General features: G+C 47.6%; 1 protein-coding gene across 2 annotated transcripts in view; it reads left to right on the forward strand.

The window, feature by feature from the left end:
- The window catches only part of LOC124181000, a 78,082-nt gene that overhangs the window by 44,978 nt on the left and 8,012 nt on the right, over positions 1-25,092 (forward strand). Inside the window, exon 6 of one of the 2 annotated variants that reach the window (XM_046567049.1) lies at positions 16,733-16,787. The exons of the other annotated variant lie outside the window; for it this stretch is intronic. Coding sequence (XP_046423005.1) covers positions 16,733-16,787 — 55 coding nt within the window. The remainder of the gene's footprint in view (positions 1-16,732; positions 16,788-25,092) is intronic. 2 annotated transcript variants of the gene reach the window in all.

Consider the following 25,092-nt stretch of genomic DNA (forward strand, 5'->3'; position numbering starts at 1 on the left):
ACCTTGGAGGGTCCTGGATACCGAGCTTGATTGCAAGTACGAATTGGTCTTGGACCACCCTTGGTAGTAATCTGAAGACCTTCCGGGTGGTCCGCAGCTTCCTGTAATTTACCGAGAGAGAGATACCTTTACTCGGCACCACCGGGCCACCGGGCTAGAAGCTGATGGAGCCGCCACGGTGTGTGGCAGTAATAATCTGATTGTTAGCTAATCGTAAGTTTCGAGGCGAAGAAAACTGAGATTACAGCTGTGTTTAATATAATGCAAAGCTAAATGCCAAATGTAAAGTCTTTGCGGTGAATTATTACTTACATAATTGCGAAGAATCTTGATCAACTATCGCCTGCTGCATTAGCACGTGCCACTGCACGTATCATCAAAAAAAAAAACAAAAAAAAACGCAACATCTTAATAATATCGGTTTCTAATTTTTGGCCTATGTAAATCCGAATAAGTAGAAAGCGGTATTTCCTCATGTGAATGGATTTTGACCACTACTTTGGCGGCCGTTAATGGTTCCTGATGGAGCAGCGCGTGGTCGGTCATCGGTCAGCGATCGGCGGGCCTGGTTTCCTCCTAACCGCGACTACAATCTCGTCGCTGGGACTAATTGGTCCGTTCAGCCACGTGCGCGCTTTCTCTCTTTCAACCCGCTTCATCTCATCATCTGTCAATAATCCGATGTCTATCAAGCCTTCAATCGATCGTTTCAGGCAAGCATCAACTATTCTTGATAATGCGCAAGCCGATTAGAAAAAAATATTCTGGATTCCCCTGATTCTTCCACGCTTTTTTCTATCAACTTCTCTCTCTATGTTTGATTTCATACGCCATTCCATTTTACTCTGCACTGTTACACTTGTGCTCACTAAACGTTACGTACTCTTCTGCAATCGTACAATGTTCTTCGTCGAACTTGCCGCGGTCCTAATTTCCTAGTGTATAACTGTTATATGTACGCCGATACGAGATAGATAATGGTAATGAGCTGTAGATCGTGTTCCCCATCCTCGAGCCATCACTCACGTTTTCATACTCGTGGTTGCTTCACGATGACTCCTCCATCGCCAGCTGGCGGTGAATCGTTTTCACTGCAACGCCATTATACCGCGAGATCAGCCACGATCATATGCTCTGCTACGTATAACCCACACATGAACCAGCTAGAAGATATGCACCATTGTTATACCGAGGGCCGCAGTAATGACCAGGCATAGAATCACATCGGTGATGAATGTCATAGCCCGAGGTTAGAAGTAACAATAATCCGAATGAATTATCACTGAATCCGAGAGATCGTTATAAATTGGTGCCATATATTATTAGGAAGCTTTTTCCAAATACGCAGAGTTTCACGTCCGGGATTTCTTCAAATGATTATACAATTCAAAGGTGAAAACCGGGGGAAGAGGAATGCTCGTAATCACTTTAAAGATTGCGTCTGGTGCTCATCACTCGTATAACTTCTTGTCCACTTGCAGTAGCTTACCCAGATAATTCCACTATCCAAAGAAGTGTTTCCATTTCACACTTCGTTCACGCGACACAAAGGATGTTTTCCTTCTGCTGAACCATCTATTGTTTGACGTAAAAACTCCGTCAACTCGCGCATTGTGCTCGTGTCAACCCCTGTCTCCACTGTCTTCCTGAATCGAGTCCCATACACTGGCCATCAAACGATACTACGGCCAGCACTGTGTCATCGTTCAAGCCTGTAGGCCGGCACGCGATTAGAAATTTCAGATACAGATATTCTGAGCTGTTTATCTCGATTCGTTCTTTGCAGATTTATTACTTTTATCCTAATTATTCTCCTTCAAAGAGTGATAATTTTGTGTTTTGTTTTTATCCAAACGATACACGAATATGAGTTAACTAGATAGCAATACATCTTATCTCGAACTTCTTTGGCCGGGAACAGTAAAACGGTGTGCAGTTATAACGGAACGTTGTACTGTTATGCAGCTAGGCGGCATCCCGCTGCGTCAAGAACGAGAGTCACCAATCATGTTCCTCACGAACGACACCTGCCAGTCGAAGCGGACGTCAGGGTTCCTTATTCGACCTTGCCGAGGTCGGACTCATCGGAACTGAATGTCATCTCGAGTTTGCAGGTGTCTGAGAGACGGGCTGGATTTCTCTTTGAGATTTCCCGTACTGACCGACGAAACTACTTCGGGAAAATCTCATTCACCAGAGGCTGTACGAATTCCCACGTGAATACATCAAGTGATCGTGGAATTTTTCTTCGGTCAAAGAATTCCGCTCTATGCCTAGATTGAACCTTTAACTTTCCCTACGGAAGACACGTAGAGAAGGATGGATACCTATCTCGTTATCATTTGCAAGGCATTATGCAACCGGCGCGCGGCTGCTTTGAAGCGCTCGATGCAATACGCGCGGCGGCGTAAACGAGCTGGGAATCACGAATCACGTGCTCTGATATGTGCCCCTTTTTCCTCTTCGGCTGACGCTCGTAATACGTAGAACGAACCGCGTAGTTAAACGTGGTTGATGAATGAGCTGCCCTCACCTTTGCTTCACCTCGATACCTACCTACCTGATCACGTGATCCACCAACGCGGAGGTCCCTTCCGTGTGACAGATCTGGGTTGCGCTACACGTCGTCACGCCATTTCGCTCTTAGACGAGCTCACTTGCGTTACGTTACATTGCATCACTTTGCCAACCCTTCCTTGTATTTATCACGTACTAGCATTGCGGATAAACGTGAGGGCACCTTAAGTATTCGATTCAGCAAAAATAGAGAAAATTGAGAAGGGGAGACAGCTTTTACGGTTCATGCAGTGCTCGTCTTTGTCCGAGTAATGCTGAACTCTATAATGTATTGATCATATTTATGTACGCTCAGATAAAGGAAAAGGCTTTTGCATCTGTGTGGGAGGTATAGAATCAGGCTGACAGTTTCGAGGATGTACGAGACGAATAGCCTTTCTACGTGAACTATGAAGTCATGCGCATTGCGATTAGTCAAGCAAGCGTGGCGTGCCCTAATGGGGATCGTTAACTTTGCCTGTTAAGAGAAGAGCTCGATGAGTATAAGCGATTGTGACAGGAAGGAAAGAAGGCATTAGCACCAAGGCAGCCTCGCGATTCCCTCGATTCACTCAATCCTATTAGCCATTACTGCACGAACATTGCTTACTCTTCTCGGGCGACTTATTGTCATGAAATTAAACGTTGGAAAGCGCGTCACTTCTTCGGGGATTATGATAAAACGTCTATGTCAAATTCATTCTTCCGATACTTGAAAGAATCCGTTAACACTCATGTCCTCTACCTTACCTCTTGGTACTTGTGTCACCTCTACTCGCCGTCATGTCTTCTGTAATTTTGTCGACTCAGTCATGGTCTCACTCACGTTTCCTGCGACGGACTCCATGTGCTTGGTAATAGTAACCGCGTGAAGACCATGTCCAGATCCTGTACCAGCGCTAATGCAACGACAATCAGCAGCTCTTCCAATCATCGATGTTGTTCGTCTTACCGTCTCGGTCTGTGAGCTTGACTTATTCGTCGAAATATCTGCAGGCCCTTCGAGCTCCATCGAATAGTAAAAATAATCAACTGTCTTGGTAAGTCGGTTTGACTGGTACATGTTCCTAGCTGTAGCGTTCTTCGGTGTTGGCGCGTAAAGGCAGCAGTCTAACATATAAGAATATCGGCAAGCCTAAAGTGTTAAGAAGATTTATTACCCTCGGTATAACAGGCAGCGACGGTGGTGGCGCCGCTGCCGATCGATCCAACCGACATACGGGACGGATGGAGGATACTTTCCCAGTACCTGACCGACTGCCGTCTGAGTAAGCGAACAAGATAATGCTATTTAAAGCGAATTGAGCATATCGTATGAACACAATGAGGTAACAACCCGGTGGTACCGGGGATGGGATCGCCATCGCCTATATACCACCGAGCATGGCAGTCTGAGGCAGTCAGGCATCGACATGATTTAGAAATGCGGCCGTGTCGAAATCACACAACGTGGAACATGTGTCTGATTGTGAGAGACGTGCGAGGCATGTGACCCCGCCGGTTGTACCCATATGTACGCCTTTTGCTCGGCTCTGATATCTTCAACACATCTACAAATATAGGCCGAGCTGTTCGTACGTCGTTATATACCCGTGTTTGCTGCAGTGATATATCATACACCACGTATAATGCATGCATGCATGCATGCGCGCATCGCTATGGAGTAGGAGAAAGAGAGAAAAACACATACCCGACGACCAGCCAGCTCATGCACCTCACCTACGGTAACGCCACAGACGCCACCAGCTTTCTTTACCTGTACACAGAGTCGTGCAACATTGCTTCTGATCTAGCTAGCTGCTAACCAGCCGCGTTATTTGAGCATATGATAAACATGATACCCCGTGTTTCCCCTTTGGTGCGCCAGATAGCGTTGCTGGTGCCAATTTAACAAAACGTGATTACTACATTACTCGGTCAGTTTATCCGTGAATCCAAAAAATAAAAAATATCGATCCATTCGTATTATGTCGCTTTTCATCTGCCTCATGTACAATGATGGGGCGATACTGTTGCGTCATAGTATATGGGGACCACACGCGTCTAGTAAACGATTTCCAGTCGTTGGATATGATCACTAACGTTAGATTGCAGCTGCATATTAGCGAGGCTAAGGCTAGGAACTACATTGATATATGGTGCAAAAAAAAATCCTCGACTGCGTGGAATCGTGGTTTTGAATCAAACCGATAAGATCTCCGCGTTAAGCTTGTGACAGTAACTGCAGAGCAATTATGAAATGGTAGAAGGGGTGAAATAACCGGAATGACGCGCGCTGTACCCGTGTAATCTGTGGCGTTGCTTCCGGCTACGGCAGCAGGCTGATGCCGCGGCGGAAAATACGTCTCTTGGTATACGCTGGTCGAGATGCTGGTGAAGAGCTTAAGAAGAGGAGCAGCGTACGGCGCCGATTTAACCCTCTTCCAAAAATAAATCACGAAACGCTGATCATTAAGCCCGCGTTTCGTCCCGGGGCGAGGCAGGCGCAAGAACTTTGCGTAGCTTGGAGGGATTATGCAGACCGCGTGCTGAGAAATGGTAGACCGGTGGTTACCCAACCCACCACTGGCCTCATCGCCTCGGGGGTACTTGTGAATTCAAAACTCACTTAAATACGGATAGGTGCAGAGGTTACGGCGTTATACAAGGGAAGAATTGACCGATTCAACATTCGTGACATGTAAACTCTTTGGAAGGGGAATGAAAACTCAAAAACTGCGTGTTCGTTTCCTGAAACTAAAGTTAACAACCTTTTGGACCAAAATACGGTGGTTCAGTCGACGCCGGGTTTCGTGTGCAACAAACCACCTGACGTTTTAATGGAATCTGCAATCTTTTCCCACCACAAACAATACGCCCGTAACGCAGAACTGCAAAATTAAACCCCGACCACTGCCGATAAGTATACAATGTCGCGGTTCCGACTTTGTTGGATGGAAACGACGACGCCAGTAATTGCTCAGAAGTTGAGAAAAATGACTGACAATGTTCTCCTTGGAAACGATAGAGCCAGGACCGACTTCCCAGGCAGAGAGTACTCGCTGTTTTGAAAGAAACTATACTGTACGTCGGACCCTCCTCTGCCTTCTTACTCTTCGTCTTCTTCTTCTTTTTTCTTCTTCGTCTTCTTCTTCTTCTCCTTCTACTTCGGGCTGCTGAACGTAGACCCGTTCGAATGCTGCCGGCGGGGACAATTACGCAGATGTGCGGCTGGGAGGACGCGCGTGAGCGTGAGCCTGGCGTGCCGTCGAGGGGCCCTCTTGGGCCCAGACGCGTACGGCGCACACCTACGCGACGTTGATACACGCTTCGCGGCCCAACCACCTCGGGGAATTAGTATGCGGAAGATCCGGAGTGTGGGCTTATACTCTCATCCGTGTGAGCTTGCGGGTGTGCGTGCTCGCCGAGTGATTACAGAGCTCGAGCCTCTGCTTGCCCCTGGCGCGTGCGTTCGAGTTCACGTTCACGTCCCGTCAGCCATCATCCTCCTGGTCCCGAGCTCGAAGCTTCGAAGCCTCCAAGTTCTAAGAACTGGCTCTCGACCGCCGTCGACCGTCCACCCGTCTCCTCGTCCCCCGTTCGAAGGAGAGTTTTATTGCGGGAGAATTGGGTGAGCTCTCCTGATACGCCGCATGGCGGGGCCATCTCGATCATCGATGTATCTTCACGGACAAATGGCCACTTCTGGCAGCGGGTAATCCGCCTCCAGCTCGCGGTGATGCGCTAACGGAAGCAGAGCGGGCTAGGAAGACGAGTATGAGAGTATACTGGGGATAATTGAGATGAGAAATAATGATGGGAATGATGGTTATCCACGGAATGATGGTATGATTTGATCCGCGACAACGACGACCCTGAATCGTTGTGGCAACGGCAACGGCAACGGCAACGGATATGCATCGGCGCGTAAAATCAAGTCGACCGAAATGTAAAAAGTAGCGCGCGAAGCGATGCGAGGACAACACGGCATCGTCGACCTAATAACAGTCATCGGGAAATTCCACGGGCTGAAGGCACCGCGAAGAAGACTCGAGCCTCGACTAAGAAGACGGGGAAAAAGCCGCAAGCTTCGTGCAAGGTGGTTTGTGAGGTTGGCCTCTACACAGCCGTGATGACCGTCGCCAACTCCTCCTGCTCCACCGGCAGCTATGCCCACGGATTCGATGACGCGAGGCGAACCGACCTCCATAATGACACCTCCAATCTAGATCGATGCTATGATGATCGCCGGCTTCTACGTCGCCCGGAGAAACCGCGCCTTCACGGTCTTAAGCCCATCCGTGCGTAAATGGTGCCGATGACACAGCCCTGCGGGAGGTAGCGGTCTCCGGTACATCTTGCGAACATCGCGCGCGAAGTTGGAAAGCATCTTGAGAGTTGTTCGGAACTTACAAACTTGGATGAATTAGGATAACGATTACCGATATCGTGCTATGGGCTGGTTGACGAAATTGCGTTTCACCTGCAGCAGCGCAATATCTTCTGATTGGAAACAGGAGAATGGTAACGAAATAATATCGCTACGTCAAACAGTACATTGTTTGCTCGCCTCCGCGTTGTTCTTGATCTCGAACTGAGAGGTTGGATGGATCGAGCTGTGGTGCGGGCTGAACGTGCCCGGAGCGACCTCTGACATTTGTGGCTTTGTTACCCCCGTAAGAGCTCGTGGGTAATAGTTTGGAGGCATTACTTTTTTCTCTTCGCCTTTTTTACTTCGTTTCGATTGGGTTCTTATGTACTTTTTTGTTTTATTCCTTCAGAAAAGTTACACCGCCGGTCGGTGAGTCACTCTATTTACAATTGGCCAACAAAAGAGGGTCTATGTTGAAAATTTTTTCATCTTCTCCACCCGTTTGCGGTATCGAGTTGAGACAAGGACGAGGGTCCGAGACCTGGTCATAGGTCATGCACAGAAGGAGGAGATGTATTCAGGTAGCTTTATTATTGGTAGGTGCACCGATCGATCGAAAATTGAGCAATTACCTAGGGATAATTAGACGGTTTATAAGTCAATAAATTACGTCGTTCTGCAGCAGACAGCATAGGCGGCGAGCTTTTGCTCAACGAAAAGACAATGCCGTTCGGCGGCTGTGTATTGCGCAGGGTACGGTTATGGAAGAACAATGCCGAGCACTCGGCCGGCGCGAGCAGGCTGATAGGGTCAGGGGGTCAGACCCCTGAGGGAGCTCGCATGACTCTGATGCTCTTCACCTGCCCTCCTCCCTCTTTCTCCCCGCCCCCTGGCCCCTGGAACGGAGCTGGCGATGCCCTCCCCCTGAGTCCTGCCATTTCTTCATCTCAACGGGGCACCCGCAGCCGCAGCCTGGTCCGATCCCAATGAAAGATCACGTGATCATAAATTATCCTCTTTGTTCACAAATAATCATGCTCTGATTACCGCGCCGGCGACGGTACCTACGTCCGGAACACAATAGGTCCTCTCTCCATCCAACCGCGGAGCTGAACCTCGGAGCGTTCGTTTCAGCGAATCTTGAATCTCTCGCGACGGGAAATCGACTCGCCGAAATTGCACCACCTGGGGGCTCCGCTCTGCGCCCTTTGTGAAATCCGCCTTACCCGCTCGGTCTTCGCGTCCGCAGACGCCGAATGCATCTCCCGAGCGCAGATCGAGATTCCCCGGTGAACTGCATTCGTACGTGTCCGTCCGCCGTGCGCGTCCCTGCGGGCACGGGGGTCCGCAGAAGGTCATCTCGAGGTCTCGTAATGACGGACCCCAACGCTGCAATCACGGCAGCCCGAGAGACCGGCCACGTGGCGCTCAGACACTGCAACTAACCTCCCGGAGCGTTTACCCTGGTAAACATTGTTCGCCGGTCTTGCATCTTCGCTAATGGAACCATATGGACTTGATTCGCGAACGGACTGGAACTCTATCGGGACCGAGTCACCGGGATATGAAGTGCTCCGCTATTTTGGGGTCAGCCGACCCCCCTCTCATCGTATTCGTCCCATTCGCTCGATCGGAGTGAATATTCACCTCTCCTCCTAAGTGCAAAAAATCTCGGGACATTCACTCCTCCAGCTATCGCCAGTCCTAATCTGGTGCGCAGTCGTCCCACCACACGGAGTGCCTCTACACGAGACGTCAACGACTACCCATTTCCCCAAAGATATATCGTCGCCTCTGTAACCCTTCTCAATTCTTTACCGATCCGCTATATATGCCGTCGTCATTGTTTGTTATCTAACACATTACCCACCGTTCGTCTCTCTCGCTCCGTAGCAGGGAATGAAACAACACGTTTCTTGTCGGGACTCGGTCACGATTCATTGTCCACGATTCCCTGCATATACTGCAGCAGCCTCGATTTCTTATGTAAAGAGATACGCGGTTCACCCGGCTTGGCTCTCAGTTTCCCTAACGCGGCAATACATGGACGGGGATAGAAATTGATCATTAGTCACCAGTCATTAGCCATTTGTCATTACAAATCGAGATCTCAACGGCGCAGCAATGATTACGCGTCAGTTTCATTCCCTTCAATGCGTCTCCGCTCTGACATATTTATGTAAAATATTTACGTCCACGGTAATGTTACTGCGACGATTTAGTTTACCCGATCGCATTATGAGTAGTGGATCGTAACTCCGAGAAGTGACGAGAAATTTCACTCGGTAAAGTTGGTAGGTACGCGGTGCTGGAAGCCTTTCAGGCCACAATGCACAGTGTCATGGGATTAAATGACCGGTGGTCCCACGGGCTGGATCAGGCCCCATCTACTCCTCACTCTCTCTTATGGGACCGAACCGATAAGCACCTCCATCGCGGCGAGTCACTCCCTTGTAATTACATACCGCAACCAACAGGGGGGTTGGGGCAACCGACGGCAGAGGGGCAGGGGGTAAGGACGTGGTGGAACCACGGTACTGTATACCGACAATTAGCCTCTTTTTGACTCCCTGTTTATTGGCCCAACAATTGATTTCGATAACATTTCTCTTCCCGTTCTTCTTCTCCTTCTTTTTCTTTTTCCCTTTTATCAAATCCTTTTTCAACTTATTTTCTTACTTCTGTGGTGCTTCCCACGAGGAACTTCATTAAATTTTTCTTACTTTTCACTCGTTTTCTGTTTTTGATCAAGTAGATGATTAAAGAAGACTTTTAAGGTGTGCTCTCGTGTCATCAAGTAGACTTAGTATGTAATACACGTAAAGTGAGATTTTGATTTGTTTGTGTTCTGGGTGTTGTATTTGCTATAATTATAGCATAACGACACGTAGGAAATTGCACGACAATCATTAAACGCGAACTATTTGATTCATTACTTGATTACCCAGCACATTACACGACCTTTTGGTATGAAGATGACAAAAAACATTCTCCAGTTACAAAACATTAATTTTCGGATTTTTTCTTCCTCGTCAGTTTCACCAGTAAGATTACGGAAAGTTATGTGCAAATCCACGATTTGTGGTAATGTGTTTATAAGAACCGGTAATTCGAACTAACTGGCCGGTTAAGGCGCTTATGGGTTACATTCGCGAAGGCATTGGATAAAGTATTGATTACAATTAGCATAGCTATCATCGTAGCGACCAGTAATAACTACTGAAGTTTGTATATCTGATTTGCCGTCTCAATCGCGAGGATGTATTATTCATAGAGAAGACAGAAGTAAAAGTTTAAAGTTGTCGTACGAATACACCTTGATATCGCCGCTTGATTTTGTTTAAGACTCACACACCTATTAATGCATATATCTTTCTTTAACGATGTAACTAATAAAATTAATCCATGTAACGTCTTATGTAATATTTATGAACACATTCCCAACACGGCGAGTACATTGATTTAACTATATATGAAATATGTTAGTATAAATAGGTGATTTAAGTACAGCAGTAAATAGATATGTGCATTACATACCTGTCTTATCTGACGCGTTTTTTAATATATCCTATAGATGCGAAGCAAAACTAACATGACAACAATAAACGAAAGCTGGATTCGTGTAACGACCTTGGTTGCGAGAAGAATTAAATGCCTATATTGCGTAAAAAAAAGTTTCTAAATTATGTTTCACAGATTAATCACCTTCATTACAAGTAAAGCCCACAACCTTTGACCGTATACCACAAGACGAACAGCCTTGAATTGCGACGTTGAACACCCGTGGTATACATAAGCAAAATTAACATAAATCGGCAATTTAATCAGGAATTCTTTCACCTTCCGCTCCTGTTGACCAGGCGAAGACCTGTTGTGTACACATCGACGCTCATAAATGTTCCGACTTTTATCATAATTTTAATCTCTCGAAGACTACGGCACGGAGGTGTATTAACCCGCGGTAATTTCGGCCAGTGGTGGAGAAGCTGCTGCCGGTTCGATCTCATCCGACGGCTCCTGCCACGTCGCAGTAACGACGGAGCTACTTTTTCTTTATTTCCATTTTGTTATTATTTCTCGTGTGCTCTTTTTTCTCTCGCTGCAATGTCGCCCTGTCGCGCTGTCAATAATACAATGGCGGTGATTATACGGTGAGTTAGGGGGACTGACTAGTCGCTCTCTGGGCTGGTCCCCATGGTCCCATTGACACTCCTTTTATTGGACTTCTCGGAGATGAGGAGCAGGGGCCCTGCGAACGGTCCATATAGATGATATCACGTGGGACCCGTGTCGCTCCTTCAGGTTCCTCTCCTCCGCGATGTTAACCGGAATCGATTACTTCCACAAGAGAGAACACTCTTCCTCTCCCTCCACCTACTGTCCAACATTTTATAAAAGCACCCAGTAACGCTGAGACTCCCCAAGGGCCAAAACAACTCTGAGAGATATCTCGCTGGTACTGTCGCGTTATCGAATGACTCTGGTCTCATCGTCAGGGGGAGTTCGCTCGAAGTTGATCCCTTTGTGATCCTGACGATTTTGCGCAAACTCGTGCAGGGCGTTGCAGTATCTGAAAACATTGCAATGTACCCGGTTAGATAAGACGAAAATAGTGGTAGACGAAATTGATCAATCCTTGAATAAGCCCGCAGCGTAACCCTCAGCGCGCGAACCTAACGGTACCAAATTGCTGACATAGAAGTGTATATCCAGCGCGGAATACTGCTCTGGGATACCAAGCCGTCGTCTCGAGTACAGCACACGGAAAGTCGACCACCTGTGCCACAAGCCGCGCATCGTTTATGCCATGCTTTTTCTTTCCGCGCAACGCCAAGACGCTGCAATCAACCCAAGGAGTCCAATTATCGTTTGGAATACGCCTAGTCGCTGCTACATACAACGGTCGCCAAAGTGCTCGGGTACATACGCACACTTGCCCTGTCTCGACGAGGAGGTGTTTGTGTAGCAGGTAGGCTCGCTACGTGGACACACACTCATCATCGACGGATGGCGTCCTCAACGGAAGGCCCTCCGGGGATGCGGCGGAGAGCTGAGAGCTAGAAGTAGAAGATAAAAAAAAAAAAACGAAGAGGAAAAAAGAGAAGAAAAATAAGAAGAGGAAGAAATTTGTTTGACGATTACCGCGCGACGTTCTCCTCCGATCCCCTAGGCCCCATCTTCGCGCAATGGCGGGGAGAGGGCACGGTGTACACGACACAGAAGAGGATAGCCGGATAGATGGATAGAGAAATAAACTGTGCGCGATGTTCGAGGACGCGGAACGATCTGCAGGTTGACCGAACGTCCGTACCTCCCCCTACTCCGGAGAACCACCCACCGCGATGCTCATGGACAGATCTGTATCACCTCATCTCAATGGTATCTGTGTACCTACGTACCCACCGTCTTGTATCAACTCTGCAGAGCCGACAACTATTTTTGTCATTTTCTTCACTTTACACGATATCCCTTCTCGCCTGGTCGCGATCAGTACTGTTATAATATAGCCATTTCGACGGAACGTACTAACCTGCCTTTACCCGAATGTCCTTTACAGGGTACGGATTGGTGAGCTCAGCTGCATGAACGGGAAAAAACCGCGTCGTATAAAGTATACATACACTCATCTGGAACGGATCTGATAGACGTTGATGATCGGATGAACGGTTAAATGATCTTACGGAAATCTTGAAGAATGTGTAACCAACGACTACCTATATTTATATTGCATTCCGCAAATGCCGTATTCAACTCCCAAGTACGATCCATTAGCGAAAAAGCAAGCATGCTTAAAAATGTGTAATAAGAGTCAAAACTCACTCGGTGTCCTCTGCAGTGATATTAAAGAGCATGGAAGAGTGCAACAGGCCAGTCAGGTGCCCAGTACAACACTCATCCACCCACCTATCCTATCCTGTCCTGTCCTGTCCTATCCCATCCTATCCTATCGTGCCCCATTCATAAACAAGTTGGCTAACAAATCGGAAAACTGCCAAGACCATAACTTCTGTGGTTCGCGGCGGCGTTAACCGGTGCTGATTTACAGAGCCGTTAATTACATCGGCGTGCATCGGTGTGTACAGCATCGACGCGACGCGCGCGGCATACGGTGGTGAACGTCGGAGAGGATGGACGCCCGTATCCTCGTCGCAGAGCGTAATTATTTCCACGGTGAAACCCGTTCTCAATCTCTCGGGCTCGACTTCTGCTGAAACTCTGCGTAGATCTGCCGCAGTGACGCGAATCTGAGAAGAAGAAGAACAAGATGAAGACGAAGATGAAGATGAAGAAGAAGAAGAAGAAAGATCTTATTTCTACGCCAGATCCACGGAAAGATCTAATGCATTGCAGGGACTTCTATCCGTACCTTGTGTGTTCTTCGTCTCCTGCACTCTCCATCACTCGAGCCATCATTTTCTCGTTCTGTTTTTTTATCCGTTATTGCATAAAAACATTAGGCATTGTTTGCGTTAGCCTGAATACGTGAAGAAAGTATTACAGTGCACGTTCTCGGCAGTATTATAAACAATCTTCGAAGGAGGTAAAACTGAACAACAAACCAGCAGCAGCCTACACACACGTGTATGTATATACATGTGTACACAAAAAGGGAAGCTGTTATGCACTGATTGGTCCTCACTGACTCGTCGGCCAATGCCGACCGCTTGCGACTATAAAACCAACTGGAGGGAGGCAGGGAGGAATAAGGAGGGCACGAGGGATAGGAAGAGTGCGAGGGAGATAAGAGAAAACATTCCTGCACGTCACCGTGGCCGCCCAGTGGCTACCCGCGTCCCAACCGCGGGAGACTCTTATATAATTAACCATTAAATTATAAGTTTGGCTATTGAACCACCGCGAGCAGACTAGAAGTAATTACGGTGCGAAAAGAGAACAATAAAAAAAAAAGAAAAAGGAAAAAAAACAAACTGACTAAATAGAGAATGAAAAATTCTAATAAACCAAAGAAAGAAAGGCCGATTGATGCCGTGTACGCAAGCTGCGTATGTATACAATACAAATATACTTATAATGTAAATGTCTAACAATGGGGTTGAGAAATGAAGGACCGATCACGCGGAAAGGTACCACATACTTTGCCCAAAGTTTTTCATAATTTTATTTTTTTTTGCTTCACCACTGTCGGGTGAAAGGCATATCGAGGGAGGGTACGCATGTTCTCTTGCAACCGCACCTTCATCTTTCCAGTTTAATGATTGCGCGTTAGATCCGATCGATCATTACAGTTTTTAATGATCACAGCGCGTATTAATGATCGCGAGATACCTGGGCAGGTTGGTATGTGTGCGAACCTATGTATGGTGAAACTGCAACGCTTGGAATTTTCACGCGCGCGATGATCCAGTAAATTGATTTGTGTGGTACCAATGAGGAAGAAGAAAAAGTTCACGTTGTTTGAATCGGTATAAAATCGTTAAAATTTTCCATGTATTTAGTTGATGTATACTCCCTTCGACCGAGTACTTTTTCCTCGAATGAATTCGTATCAGATATCGCGGTTACAAAAAGAGCACGCGGCTCGTTGAACCGCGGACAGCGTTTCACAGCACGAGTCGCGACCTCTGCACTCACTGTGAGTTGGCGCGAGATAAGCTCGAGCTGCAAAAGGTAAAGCGAAGAGTCGCGAAGAGGTACGTACACACATGCAAACAAACTGCAATCTAACCAGCGTGGTCGGAAAAGTGCAGAACCCAAGAGGCGGTAGCTCTCTCACTTACAACTGGCATTAATTAACACGAGTTCGTTAGTAACCTTATCCCGCTCAGCAGATGTGTCAAATAAATAAACTGGTGATGCGAAAATGAAGCGGGAAATTGCCTCGACTGTACACCATTGCGATACGCTTTATTTACGGTTCAAAGTCAACGTGTGTACAAGTTTTGGAGTTTTTTTGTCTTGGAGTTGAGGTACGTTATTGCAACTTCGTTAATGAACACTTGTCGCAAACATGAGTCATCGACAGCTGAAATTTTCCGAAATAGATACTCAACGTAGTTGAAGCACATATTGAGAAATTAGTCGGCCGCAAGGAGAAGCGGCAGCAGCAGACTGTATATAAAGATTAGTAAATCGAAGCGGATTGCGTGGGTGGAGCGCGCGGCACCCCATCTTAACCTCTTTAGAGTCGACCACACACGATGCGATCAGATCCTCGCTTCCCCTGGAGCGTCCCTCAGCCTTCGTCTCTCTCTCGGCTCAGGACGTCAAGAGGCAGCAGTGGAACGTGGCCTCGTCGATCGAGATGCACTTTGACTTTGAGCTCGTAGAAGCACAGCGCCGCCATCGCAACCCGCGTTACTCGCTTGGCTTGTTAACTCCGACTAGCTCTTATAAGTCTGACCTTGTCCCCCGATTCAACTGCCCCGTGGAATCGATTCTCTGGAGCCGAAACGTCGCCGGCTTGACTGCCGCCCTTATTAAGCGGAAATAGTAGAAACTCTCTGAGTGCCCGGTCATAGGGCTCTGGAGTTGGCGGACTCGTGGAAACGGCTAGATTCTTGCAGAGCCGTAACTCAGATAGCTTCCAACTTAGGTATCATGGGATCTCGAGACAACATTGTCCATTGTCCTCTGTCGGTCTTTTGGAATGGTGGCTTCGCGTTGATCCACTTACGCATTAATTCGGTTTTCTCTAACCCGTCTTGCGCAATGCGGCCTGCCGCAGCGTGGCGCGGCGCTGCCTCAGGTCCCGACAAAAACTCAATCAACGAGTGAAATAGTATCGATTAAAATGTAATCAAAGGAGGTGGTGCTGCTGAGCTGTGTACCTGCTCCGTACGTGGAAGGGCATACAGGCGACTCTGAAACTTTTGACGAGAGCGCAAACTCAACGCTCGGTCACAATCGGCTCTCAGGCGCCGTTCTAATCTTTTCAAAGCGCCTCCGAGCGATCAAACACATTTCCGGGAATCTACCCTCTGTATATATCTATCATCGATGATGATTTCCGCATCTGCAAACTTTTGAATTGGAATTCGGAAGCAGAATTGAATATAACCGCCACCTTTGTGTGCTGATATTTGAAAAACAAATAACAATTTGAGGACTTGCCTACCGTCGTGAAAACATTTCCTTCCTGCCGATTGTGGGTGAATTTTATTTGACAAGAAACGGGTACCAGGAAATCTAACCTGCAACTCGCCGTACTGAACGACTAGACTTCTACACTGGACGCTCCGAACAATTAGCCGAGTTATTGCTGCGGGCAGATGCCTCGGTGGTAATAATTATCACTGGGCTACCCCCTGCTGCCCTGTAATTAATAACATAGCAAGCTCTTTGTGCCCGAAGATCGACCCCGCTTCTGACGATCTATGAAAGTGCTTTTCAAATTATCCTGCACCTCCGTTACACTTGTTTCTTTTCAATACAACAGTTAGTTAGTTCGTTAGCTGGCTGGATTGTAGGCACTCGGTTAGTTAGCAAGTTCCTAGCTATCGTGGTGCTAGCATTGCCCGCGACACGACGTTCTCGGAAATAAATCGGAACGCGGCGGGTAAGTATTCGTGGTGAATCATTCGCGAACTGGTTTTACCTTTGTGTATGATTCAAGTCAAATCGGGTGGTATGTAGTAAATGAGTAATCTAATGCGCCTCGGAGAGCCTGCAAATTGATCGATCATTTTGACGAGAATTATGTGGAGGCGCTCTTGTACGTACACGCTAGGTGGCCAGGTGTGCGGCAATTTCTTTTTTGGGTATGCGTTATAGTGTAGAAACACTGGGGAACGTTAGCGAACTTTTTGCACACCGGCTGTCATTTTTCTTCAATTTAGTATACATGTAATACCTTCTTTGTTGCAGGTAAGAATCCATTACTGCTTAATGCTTTGCGCCGCCAATACCTCGACTGGCAGCCGTAAGTACCTAATTTAAACTAGACTCGGTTACAATCCTTCGTCTGTAAGTGTTGACCTCCATTACTCATAGTTGGTACAGGCAATCCATGCACGCTTTCAACCGGCTCGTTTGAACACCGCGAGAATGAAGCAGCGTGCTTATGTCGAAAGAGAAAAGAAAAAATAATTATATAATTGCAAATTTTGCAAAAGTGAGGGAGCAAAAAAAAAATATGGGTAGGGGGTGGGGTATGGGGGTGGGGACTAGAGAAATCGACGAGGGCATTAAGCCTCGGATGTTGTAGAGGCGGGTGAAGTAACCGGATACACGTTGTTGAAGTTGGCTTAAAGGACCGAGCGTAAATCTCATTTCTCGAGGCATTAAGGCATATTTGTCTATTAGAAGGTATATAAGGCTCCAACCTCGACGTCGTCGTCGTCGTCGTCTTCGACTCGAGATCGCATCGCTTCTCGTAACTGAGCGTTGTCAACAGATCGTTAAGATTTACTTTGCCGTTCTCCACCTCCTCCTTGCTTCTCGTCGAAGGCGGCTGCAGGTGTGCACCGTATGCGACAGTCTCCGGCTCTTCTCTCGGAGCCAGAGTTGCTGTGCGTGAAGAGGAGCCCCCGACAGGGACCCTGTGTCGTATCGGCGACTTGAATCGTCATCCGTCATTGCGAACGATCACTAACGCTCATGAAGTGCTTCTTGCGCAGCAAAAGGATTCCTTACGAAATGTTGCTGTTACCGACCCCCGATGGCGGAAGCACCGAAGTCCGGTAGTAGACAGGTTAAATAAATGTCAAATGCTCCAATAGTCCGGTAGGAATGTTTCGTAATGGATGTTTATCGGACTCGTGTCATACGCGTGCGGATCGCAAAGCGTGCTTCTTGTTACCAATGATGGCTTCTGCAGTCTACAGATGTATAAGTCGAGAAACCTCGGGCCGCGACTATGAGGCAAACAATACCAGTTTATCATTCGCACGGTTTACTCGGAGCGGCACGTGTGCGCCGCTTATTTCCGTCCGGGAAACATAAGTAGTGTTCATCATGCTACCGTGTAGCAAGAAGAACGCGCGCCACTGTTAAGCGTGCCAGGGAATATTACCTCGACGATGTTGCCTTGGAACCGACGCGTACGTACGTGTTCGCGAGTCTGATTCTTGTTTGTACATGGGAGGCACATCGGCTATGGGATCGGGTCAACGAGGGCAGTGCGTGGGTCGCGTCACTTGCCCGATGGCAAACGATCCGCAAATATCTCTTCGAGACCGCGTACGGCTTCAGCCTCTCCGTCCGGTAAGAACCTAAGTTTTAAGCACCGTCTGGAGCTCTTCGGACATGATTGCATTTGCATTAAACACGCTCACGGCATCGCAGATTTATCTGTCCTAGGGTTTATTTATTTAGAGTTATGGCAACGCTGAGTCAGTCCGACCCCACGGCGACCGATGCCGACCAATAACGTATGGTAATGCGGGCTCGATTGATTTTTCTGCTTTTATTGCCTTCGTACTTGTGTTCGTACAACTGCCGCGGAACCGCCTGTAAGAGGATATCATCCAGTACCTCCCATTTTTCTTCTCATTTCGAATATTTCACGGCCTAACTCAGAATCATTATTCTTTTATCTTTCGCTTAGAGCTAACTAATAATTGATGACACGTAATCTTTAGCACTGATCAGTTTCGACAATGCTTGAAAACGGCTATAAATCCGTTTAAAAAAAAGGAACTTTTTTTATAAACCATTTATAGTACCCGTTGCCGATTTCCGGAGACTTTGAATACCCAGTCTGTAAAAATCGGTATCGGTATATAAGCATCAGTACGCGTTCCACGCGCAACGACCGCGGTAATATCACCGGATATCGAATCCCTCGGGTCTTTATCTCGAATGAAAAGAGCTGATAGATACAATGGTTGAGTTGTGGAGGTATTGCCGTTGATTTTTGTTCATGGTAACAGCATGCATAATACCTAATACCTTGGCAGTACTATCGAGGGACGCAGTATACTTGCTGGAGAACATGACACTTTGTCATATTTATAGAGTCTCTGTTGCAACGAGTAGGTAGGTAGGTAGGAGGTAGGAAGGTAGGTAGATACCTACGTCACGTTCGAAACGGGGCTGTTCGCCTTCTGTTCTCGTAGTCACCGCCGGTTTGCCAGGCAGCGTGATTCGATCTCGCGTAAAATGTGATACGGATTAGACAGTTTATATCTCACTCCGCGGTCGGTCGGACTGTTTAGCTGCATGCTGCATGCGGCGTTATGCCTACCTTCCTACCTTCTCCTCCTCGGGTTGTACACCCAGGCATATTGGAAAGGTGCCCGAGCAGAGCCTCGCGCCTCTTGACTTACGACCACGGTGCGCTCCAGTGGCGCACTAGATGCAATTCCCCGGTACCCTAACAACTCAACGTAGGATTGCCGGCTGATACATGTGTGTTGGAGACTCCGGCTCGTTACGTCACGACGATGAGATCTGCCTGGCCACGTATGTCACCTCTTGGACCGAACGACCAACTCCTCGAAAGCTGCACTCGCATTTTTACATGTACATGCAGAATTTCTTATCCACCACAGTGTGTATTACGAGAAGAAGAGGAGAAAATCTTTGGGAACAAAAGTACGAGTATCCACACGCGTGTGTGTATTTTATTTTTTTCCGTATAACGCACAACTCGAACTACCGGCAATCGTCGCTAGTCACGGATCAGTTGGCACTGAATATATTCATGGTCCTACACGGTTTTTGCATCATGCATGGAGTTAACTGTCCAGCGTGACTCTTTATACCGTTGACAGATGCTGTCTATCACGTCGCATTTTCGAGAAAATTGGATCTGAAATCAGTATCGATTCTTACTGAGCAGTGAATGCCAATGTCCATGATCTAATTGAACCGGGCCTCTCCCGGACTCTGTTACTCGAGATTAATTGTTTGACAAAAAATGAAGCATCTTTTTGTCTCGGTTTTTTGGATCGAAGATACCGGGGAGAACCAATAACCGTCAAGTGTAACGGGAAGAGCGATGAAGATCACAAAAAGAATGACAACGTTGTGAACCCGGTGTAGGACGGACACGAAAGTGCGCGACATCAGTTCGGGTCACGCTTGACCGGGAGCCGGTGAGCGTGAGCGTGAGCAAAGAGTGCCGAGAGGACGGCACGGCGTTCTCTCTCTTCGTCCCGCTGCCGGCTCTCTAGGGTTCTGTTTCGTTGAGAGGATCGAGCGATCTTCTCCGCTGGTTCGACATGGAGTACAAAGTTAATCAATTAGGACTGAAACAACGATCTGAGTCAAAGAAGTGACCAGCGCGCAGCGTCTTGAATCACGTCCGATGATGTAGCGCCTGACGGAATGACCGGGCCTCGCCTCTTCGCGAGGTCTCACGATCATACGACCCATTTATGCCGGATTAACCGCTTCCTAAAGATCGCTTAAAGCTTATTCGGTTCGTCGGAACTTGTGAATCGGCGTTTTCGAAATATTCTCGAGAACACCGAGACCGATCGAAGAAAACGAAGGATAAACTACGAACCAATTCTTCAAATCAAAAGCTATCCCGATGTAGCGATATCGTCGTAGGTATTCGACTACTAAAATTCGACTCGAAAAATTAACCAGACATCGTGAACGAGCTCGATCTTCGTGCAAAGCTTGATCGCGAGCTAATCTTAAGATGGAGAAAACGGTGGTTTCAACTTGTCGAGCTTTTTCACTTCCTGGGATACTCTCGAGATGAAATCCATGTATGGCAGAGGGCCGAAATGCAGTAGAAACATTTGGCAAAAGGTGGGTTCAAGGAACTCAAGAAAGGGGAAGGGGTAGGGGAGATCGGAGCGACCAAACTGTCGGAGAACTTGTTGTGTCTCGAAAGATCAAAGGTTGCCGCGACTCGCCAGGGCTTCGTTTGAAACGCTGTTGGTTATTCTCTCTGTTGGGCAGTAGTACAAGGTGTCTCCAGAGTTATTAGCAGCGAACAAGCAATTAGTTATTTACATGTCTACACATGCAAGCTTTTGAATGATACCGCGTTTACATCTCTTCAAAGGGGCAATTAAATCCTCGTTCGTGACTCTCTATACACAACGTGTCCACAAGCACGAGATGTTAAGAAACAATCAAGACTAAACGGACATGCTCCGTGATTTCGGTTATATACTATCCGGACAAACAGTTTCTTGCACCTCGTCGCCGAAGTCATTTTCCCATAATTACTACAATTCAGTTGCTGTGTAAATTAATTTCAAGTATCACACCGGGGTTCCACAAATGTCTTTCTCCGTCAGCTTACAGTCAAAACCTCTTCGACTCAAGATATCTTCGTCGGCATTTGCGCAACACCTGCAGGCTGGGATCGTCCGGCCCCGGCCAACCTTGCGTTACTTTTTATAGTCTCGGGCGTAGGTAGCCTCCGTGACATTATACGCGTCATTTTTATACACACATGAACGATCGGCTCGCCGGCCCTCTCGTCGGGCACCAAAATGTCAGTCGCGTTCGAGGAGACGGTGATCGATGTCGTTCTGCCGCTAACTCTCGCTACTCTTTCGGTGCCCCACCCGCAGCACAGCATCGGGCAGATGGGAATCAGGATCCCAGTTACAGTCGGTTCTGTTCGCCTGCAACGATAAGCGATAGCGCTGCAGCCTACATACCAACGCCCAAGACAACCACCACCACCACTTCGCTCTGCGTTGTTTCCCGTATCGTCCCCGCGGACCCCGTCGTCTCTTCAGATCGAGAATACTACCGGTCCTATTGTCAACTCGACCCCCTGGCCAGAAAGCATCGCCAACAAGCTCGATGAACCGAGTAGGTGGTGTATAGGTTCCATCCTGGTGGCGAACAACCTGTAACTCGGGATGATATCTTGTATCGCTTGGACCATCGCCGTCGTCGAGCAGTCTATGCGCATTTTGGTGCGGGATATCAGTGCGAATTTCGCATTCGTGAAATTCCTCGGCGTTGCAACTACTGGCCGTCCAAGGTGCTGCGCATAGCCCGGACTCCCGTGCCTACCAGAGTAGATCTTGCCGCGATATCTATCCAACCTCCCGGAGGTCTAGTCGCCGTGCAGAGTACGGTCGCACCACATGTCGAGTACCCGGGTTCACCTGAGGTCATTGCAAGGTTGCCTTTCAAGACACACCAACCAGCCCGAGTCTCGCCACGCCGCGCCGTGCCCGCTTCGCACTCCATCGCATCTAGCCGCCTAGCTCTTCTCCCTCCTAGGAAGTATGCGAGCATCTAGATTCCTCCGCGTTTCTATCCAACAATCAATTCGCCATCCGCAGTATTTACGCACAGTCCCAAAACACTAGTTTCTGGTGGCATTAGCACTTCTTACCCTGGCAATTAAGGAAATTATACAGCAAGAGCTCAGGAGTTTCTGTATCACTGGCATCAGCCGCATATCGATCTCACTATCAGCGTGAAGAAATGCCAGGAAAGTAAAAACCGCAAAAAATTTCTGTCGCAGTTTGAGAGTATAAGCCCTTACTGTGATTGCCTAAAAATTTCCAGCACGGTGGATAGTCGAAGTGGATAACCAGGATAGTTGGCATATTTTCATCTGGGGTCGTGCAGGACAGTGACGATGAAGTGATGGGGATAGCTGGAATTTGTATAAGTACCTATGGTAGAATATAACGAGCATCGTATAGTGATGCTAATTGAAGATGAGAAGAGAGAGAGGGAGAGAGTAAGAAGAAAATGTATAAAAAATCTCGGACGAAGCAGCCGTCGGACAGTCGGTCCGAAGGTACCTTCTGGACCCGTTTCAAAAGTCAATCACTTTTATCGTATGATCGACGAACGGGGAGAAGCAACCGCGGTCGAGTCACCCGGATGGATGAAGCAAATGGTAGCCGCTCATTGTCGGAGACAAATCTCAATGATCGGCGCTGATCCTTGTTGCGGCGGGGCGGCGGATCAGGAGAGCTTAGGTACGTCAGCTCGTGAGTAGCCCCCGATGCAGCTCCTCTCGTCCATGGGAATCTCGGCTGTACCTGTACAAATGTCTTGTATGATAATAATACATTTAACTACTATTCAGCGTGATCCGATGTGGGAACACGATTCGAAGGAAACCGTGTTCTCGAGCACGCGGTTGTTCTACGAGGTTTCCTCGGCTTATGTTCTTCCGTGTTTCTCCTCGTCGCCTACTTCGCCACTTTCTGCATCCCGTTCTCTCTCTCTCTCTCTCTCTCTCTCTCTCTCTCTCTCTCTCTCTCTCTCTCTCTCTCTCTCTCTCTCTCTCTCTCTCTCGTTCACGTCGTATATTACCTCGATAATGACTCCATGTGTACCGCAAGGACGTTTACAAGGGTGTTCGGCGACCTGAAAGGCTTGAATATCTTTCGAATCTCTCTCGGGTGTCTTGAAATATGAAATCGTAGAGCTGATATTGGAATTCCACGACTGTTTACATTGTTTACAACATTTCTACATTGTGGAACTTTGCATTGTATCCGGCAATTTGCTTACGGTACGAAATTTTCATAGTCCAATACCGGTTGGAAATTTTCTTCTCTGCGCTCGATTGTACAGATGGGATTAATGTTTACTGTAAACCGAAACAAGAGAATGGAATTATCTGCGGAGAATTGTTGTGCCTGAATGCGGAAATGATAATCGGTGCCAGAACTGAACCACGGATGTTTTCGTAACGGATAATCGCGTGTCGAAGATGTTCTAACCCCTAAACGATGGTCATCGCACGTTTCCGGTGTGCAGTTTGCTTGGGTTCAGGTGCCTCGGTGAATATCCTCGTCGCATGCAGGCCGTCGCTCGGTTGGTCTAGAATCAGGGAACCGGGAGAGGCACGCGGCGAGCCAGCAACCAGGCCAGATCATATGAATAAGACGTGTTCGCGAAAGCGTATAGCTGCTTCATTACCAGGAAACCAGTTAGTTATGCTAATATCAACTTATAAACCCTTCATTACTGCTGATGAGCAATTAATACGCCTGACTGCCCACCTGCTCTCTCGACTGCCCTCCCTTCGCTCCGCTAGTCTTCGCTAATGTTCTTTGAATGTCCCTCAATTATACGGTGACAGGGACCAGGGCGAAACTCCTCTTCTTTTTTTACCGTAGACCACACTCGGCCAGATGTGCACTTCTCTTAAAAACGACGGTATTCATATCCCACTGAAAAGTTTCTTACAACAGGATCGGTTGCATGGCTTCACAGAACAGTTGAATCTCCGAGGCTCGTGATATTAATAAAAAAAACACTTTACACGGTTTGTTGTCCGTCTGTGCCTACCATTAGATACTCGTCGCTCATCCCTACGCTATTTGTTGATGAATTTTCAACATGCGCTTCGTATCGGTCCGAGTAATATTTTGTTACCATCATCAGAGTAGATACACCGCGTACGCGGTGACCGCGAGCAAGTGAGACACGGATCTAGATTCAGATCATTACGCTGAAGTAAAACTTGAGCCGAGCACCGGACGGACCGAGGTGCAGTCCTTGTCCTTGTGTTCCATTTGCTTCAGGCTGACGCGGCGATGACGCCGACGGGATAATCGGGAGAACGACTTCCTCTAGCAGAAACTCAAACGCCTCTACGAATCCTCATTATCGTTGCCCCTCTCCCTGTGGTTTGACTTGACGAAATCTAGACCTGTACGTTGAATACCGTGGAATTATGCTCAACTGATTTAAAATGTAACCTTTTGCCAAGGAGCCACCTCGGTCGTAAATACAGATATTCAGAAGAAGGAGATAAAAAAAAAACAAGAAATGTAAATTAAGGAGGAAAAAAAATTGTCAACTCCATTGCATTACATGGACGTATAAAGTGAGGCTGAACGGGCGTAAAATGTTAATTATTTCAAGGCTGTTGCAGCGTCGTCGGCCGAAAGAGCAACGGAGAAAGAAAAAAGGCAACAAATAAATAAAACGAAACAGCCGAGCGGATCGAGAATACGTGGGCAGATGAGGTGGTGCATAGTAGCGTGATTTAAAAACTGAATCAATTAACATTTCGCCGTTCACCGGTGTGGCGCTGCATATACATACGGACGAAACCTGCGTACTGCATTAGCATATTTATACTTCTTAAATCTCTGGAGAGTCCCGTCGCCGGCGTGTGTGCAGGATATCGTGAGTCCCGCGAGCGAAGAAACGTTCCAAGTTCATTAAAACAAGAAGATGGAAGACGAAGAGAAGAAGAAGAAGAGGACGAAACCTCCGCACCGGCACTCAAATCGTCGATCGATCGCACATAATTTTCTCAAGGCAATAAATACGGGCCCTCCGCCTCTATGAGTTCGGCATCGGCCGACAATCGATAGCCG

The sequence above is a fragment of the Neodiprion fabricii genome, chromosome 4 (assembly GCF_021155785.1).
Source record: "Neodiprion fabricii isolate iyNeoFabr1 chromosome 4, iyNeoFabr1.1, whole genome shotgun sequence".
In the NCBI taxonomy this organism is placed as follows: Eukaryota; Metazoa; Arthropoda; class Insecta; order Hymenoptera; family Diprionidae; genus Neodiprion; species Neodiprion fabricii.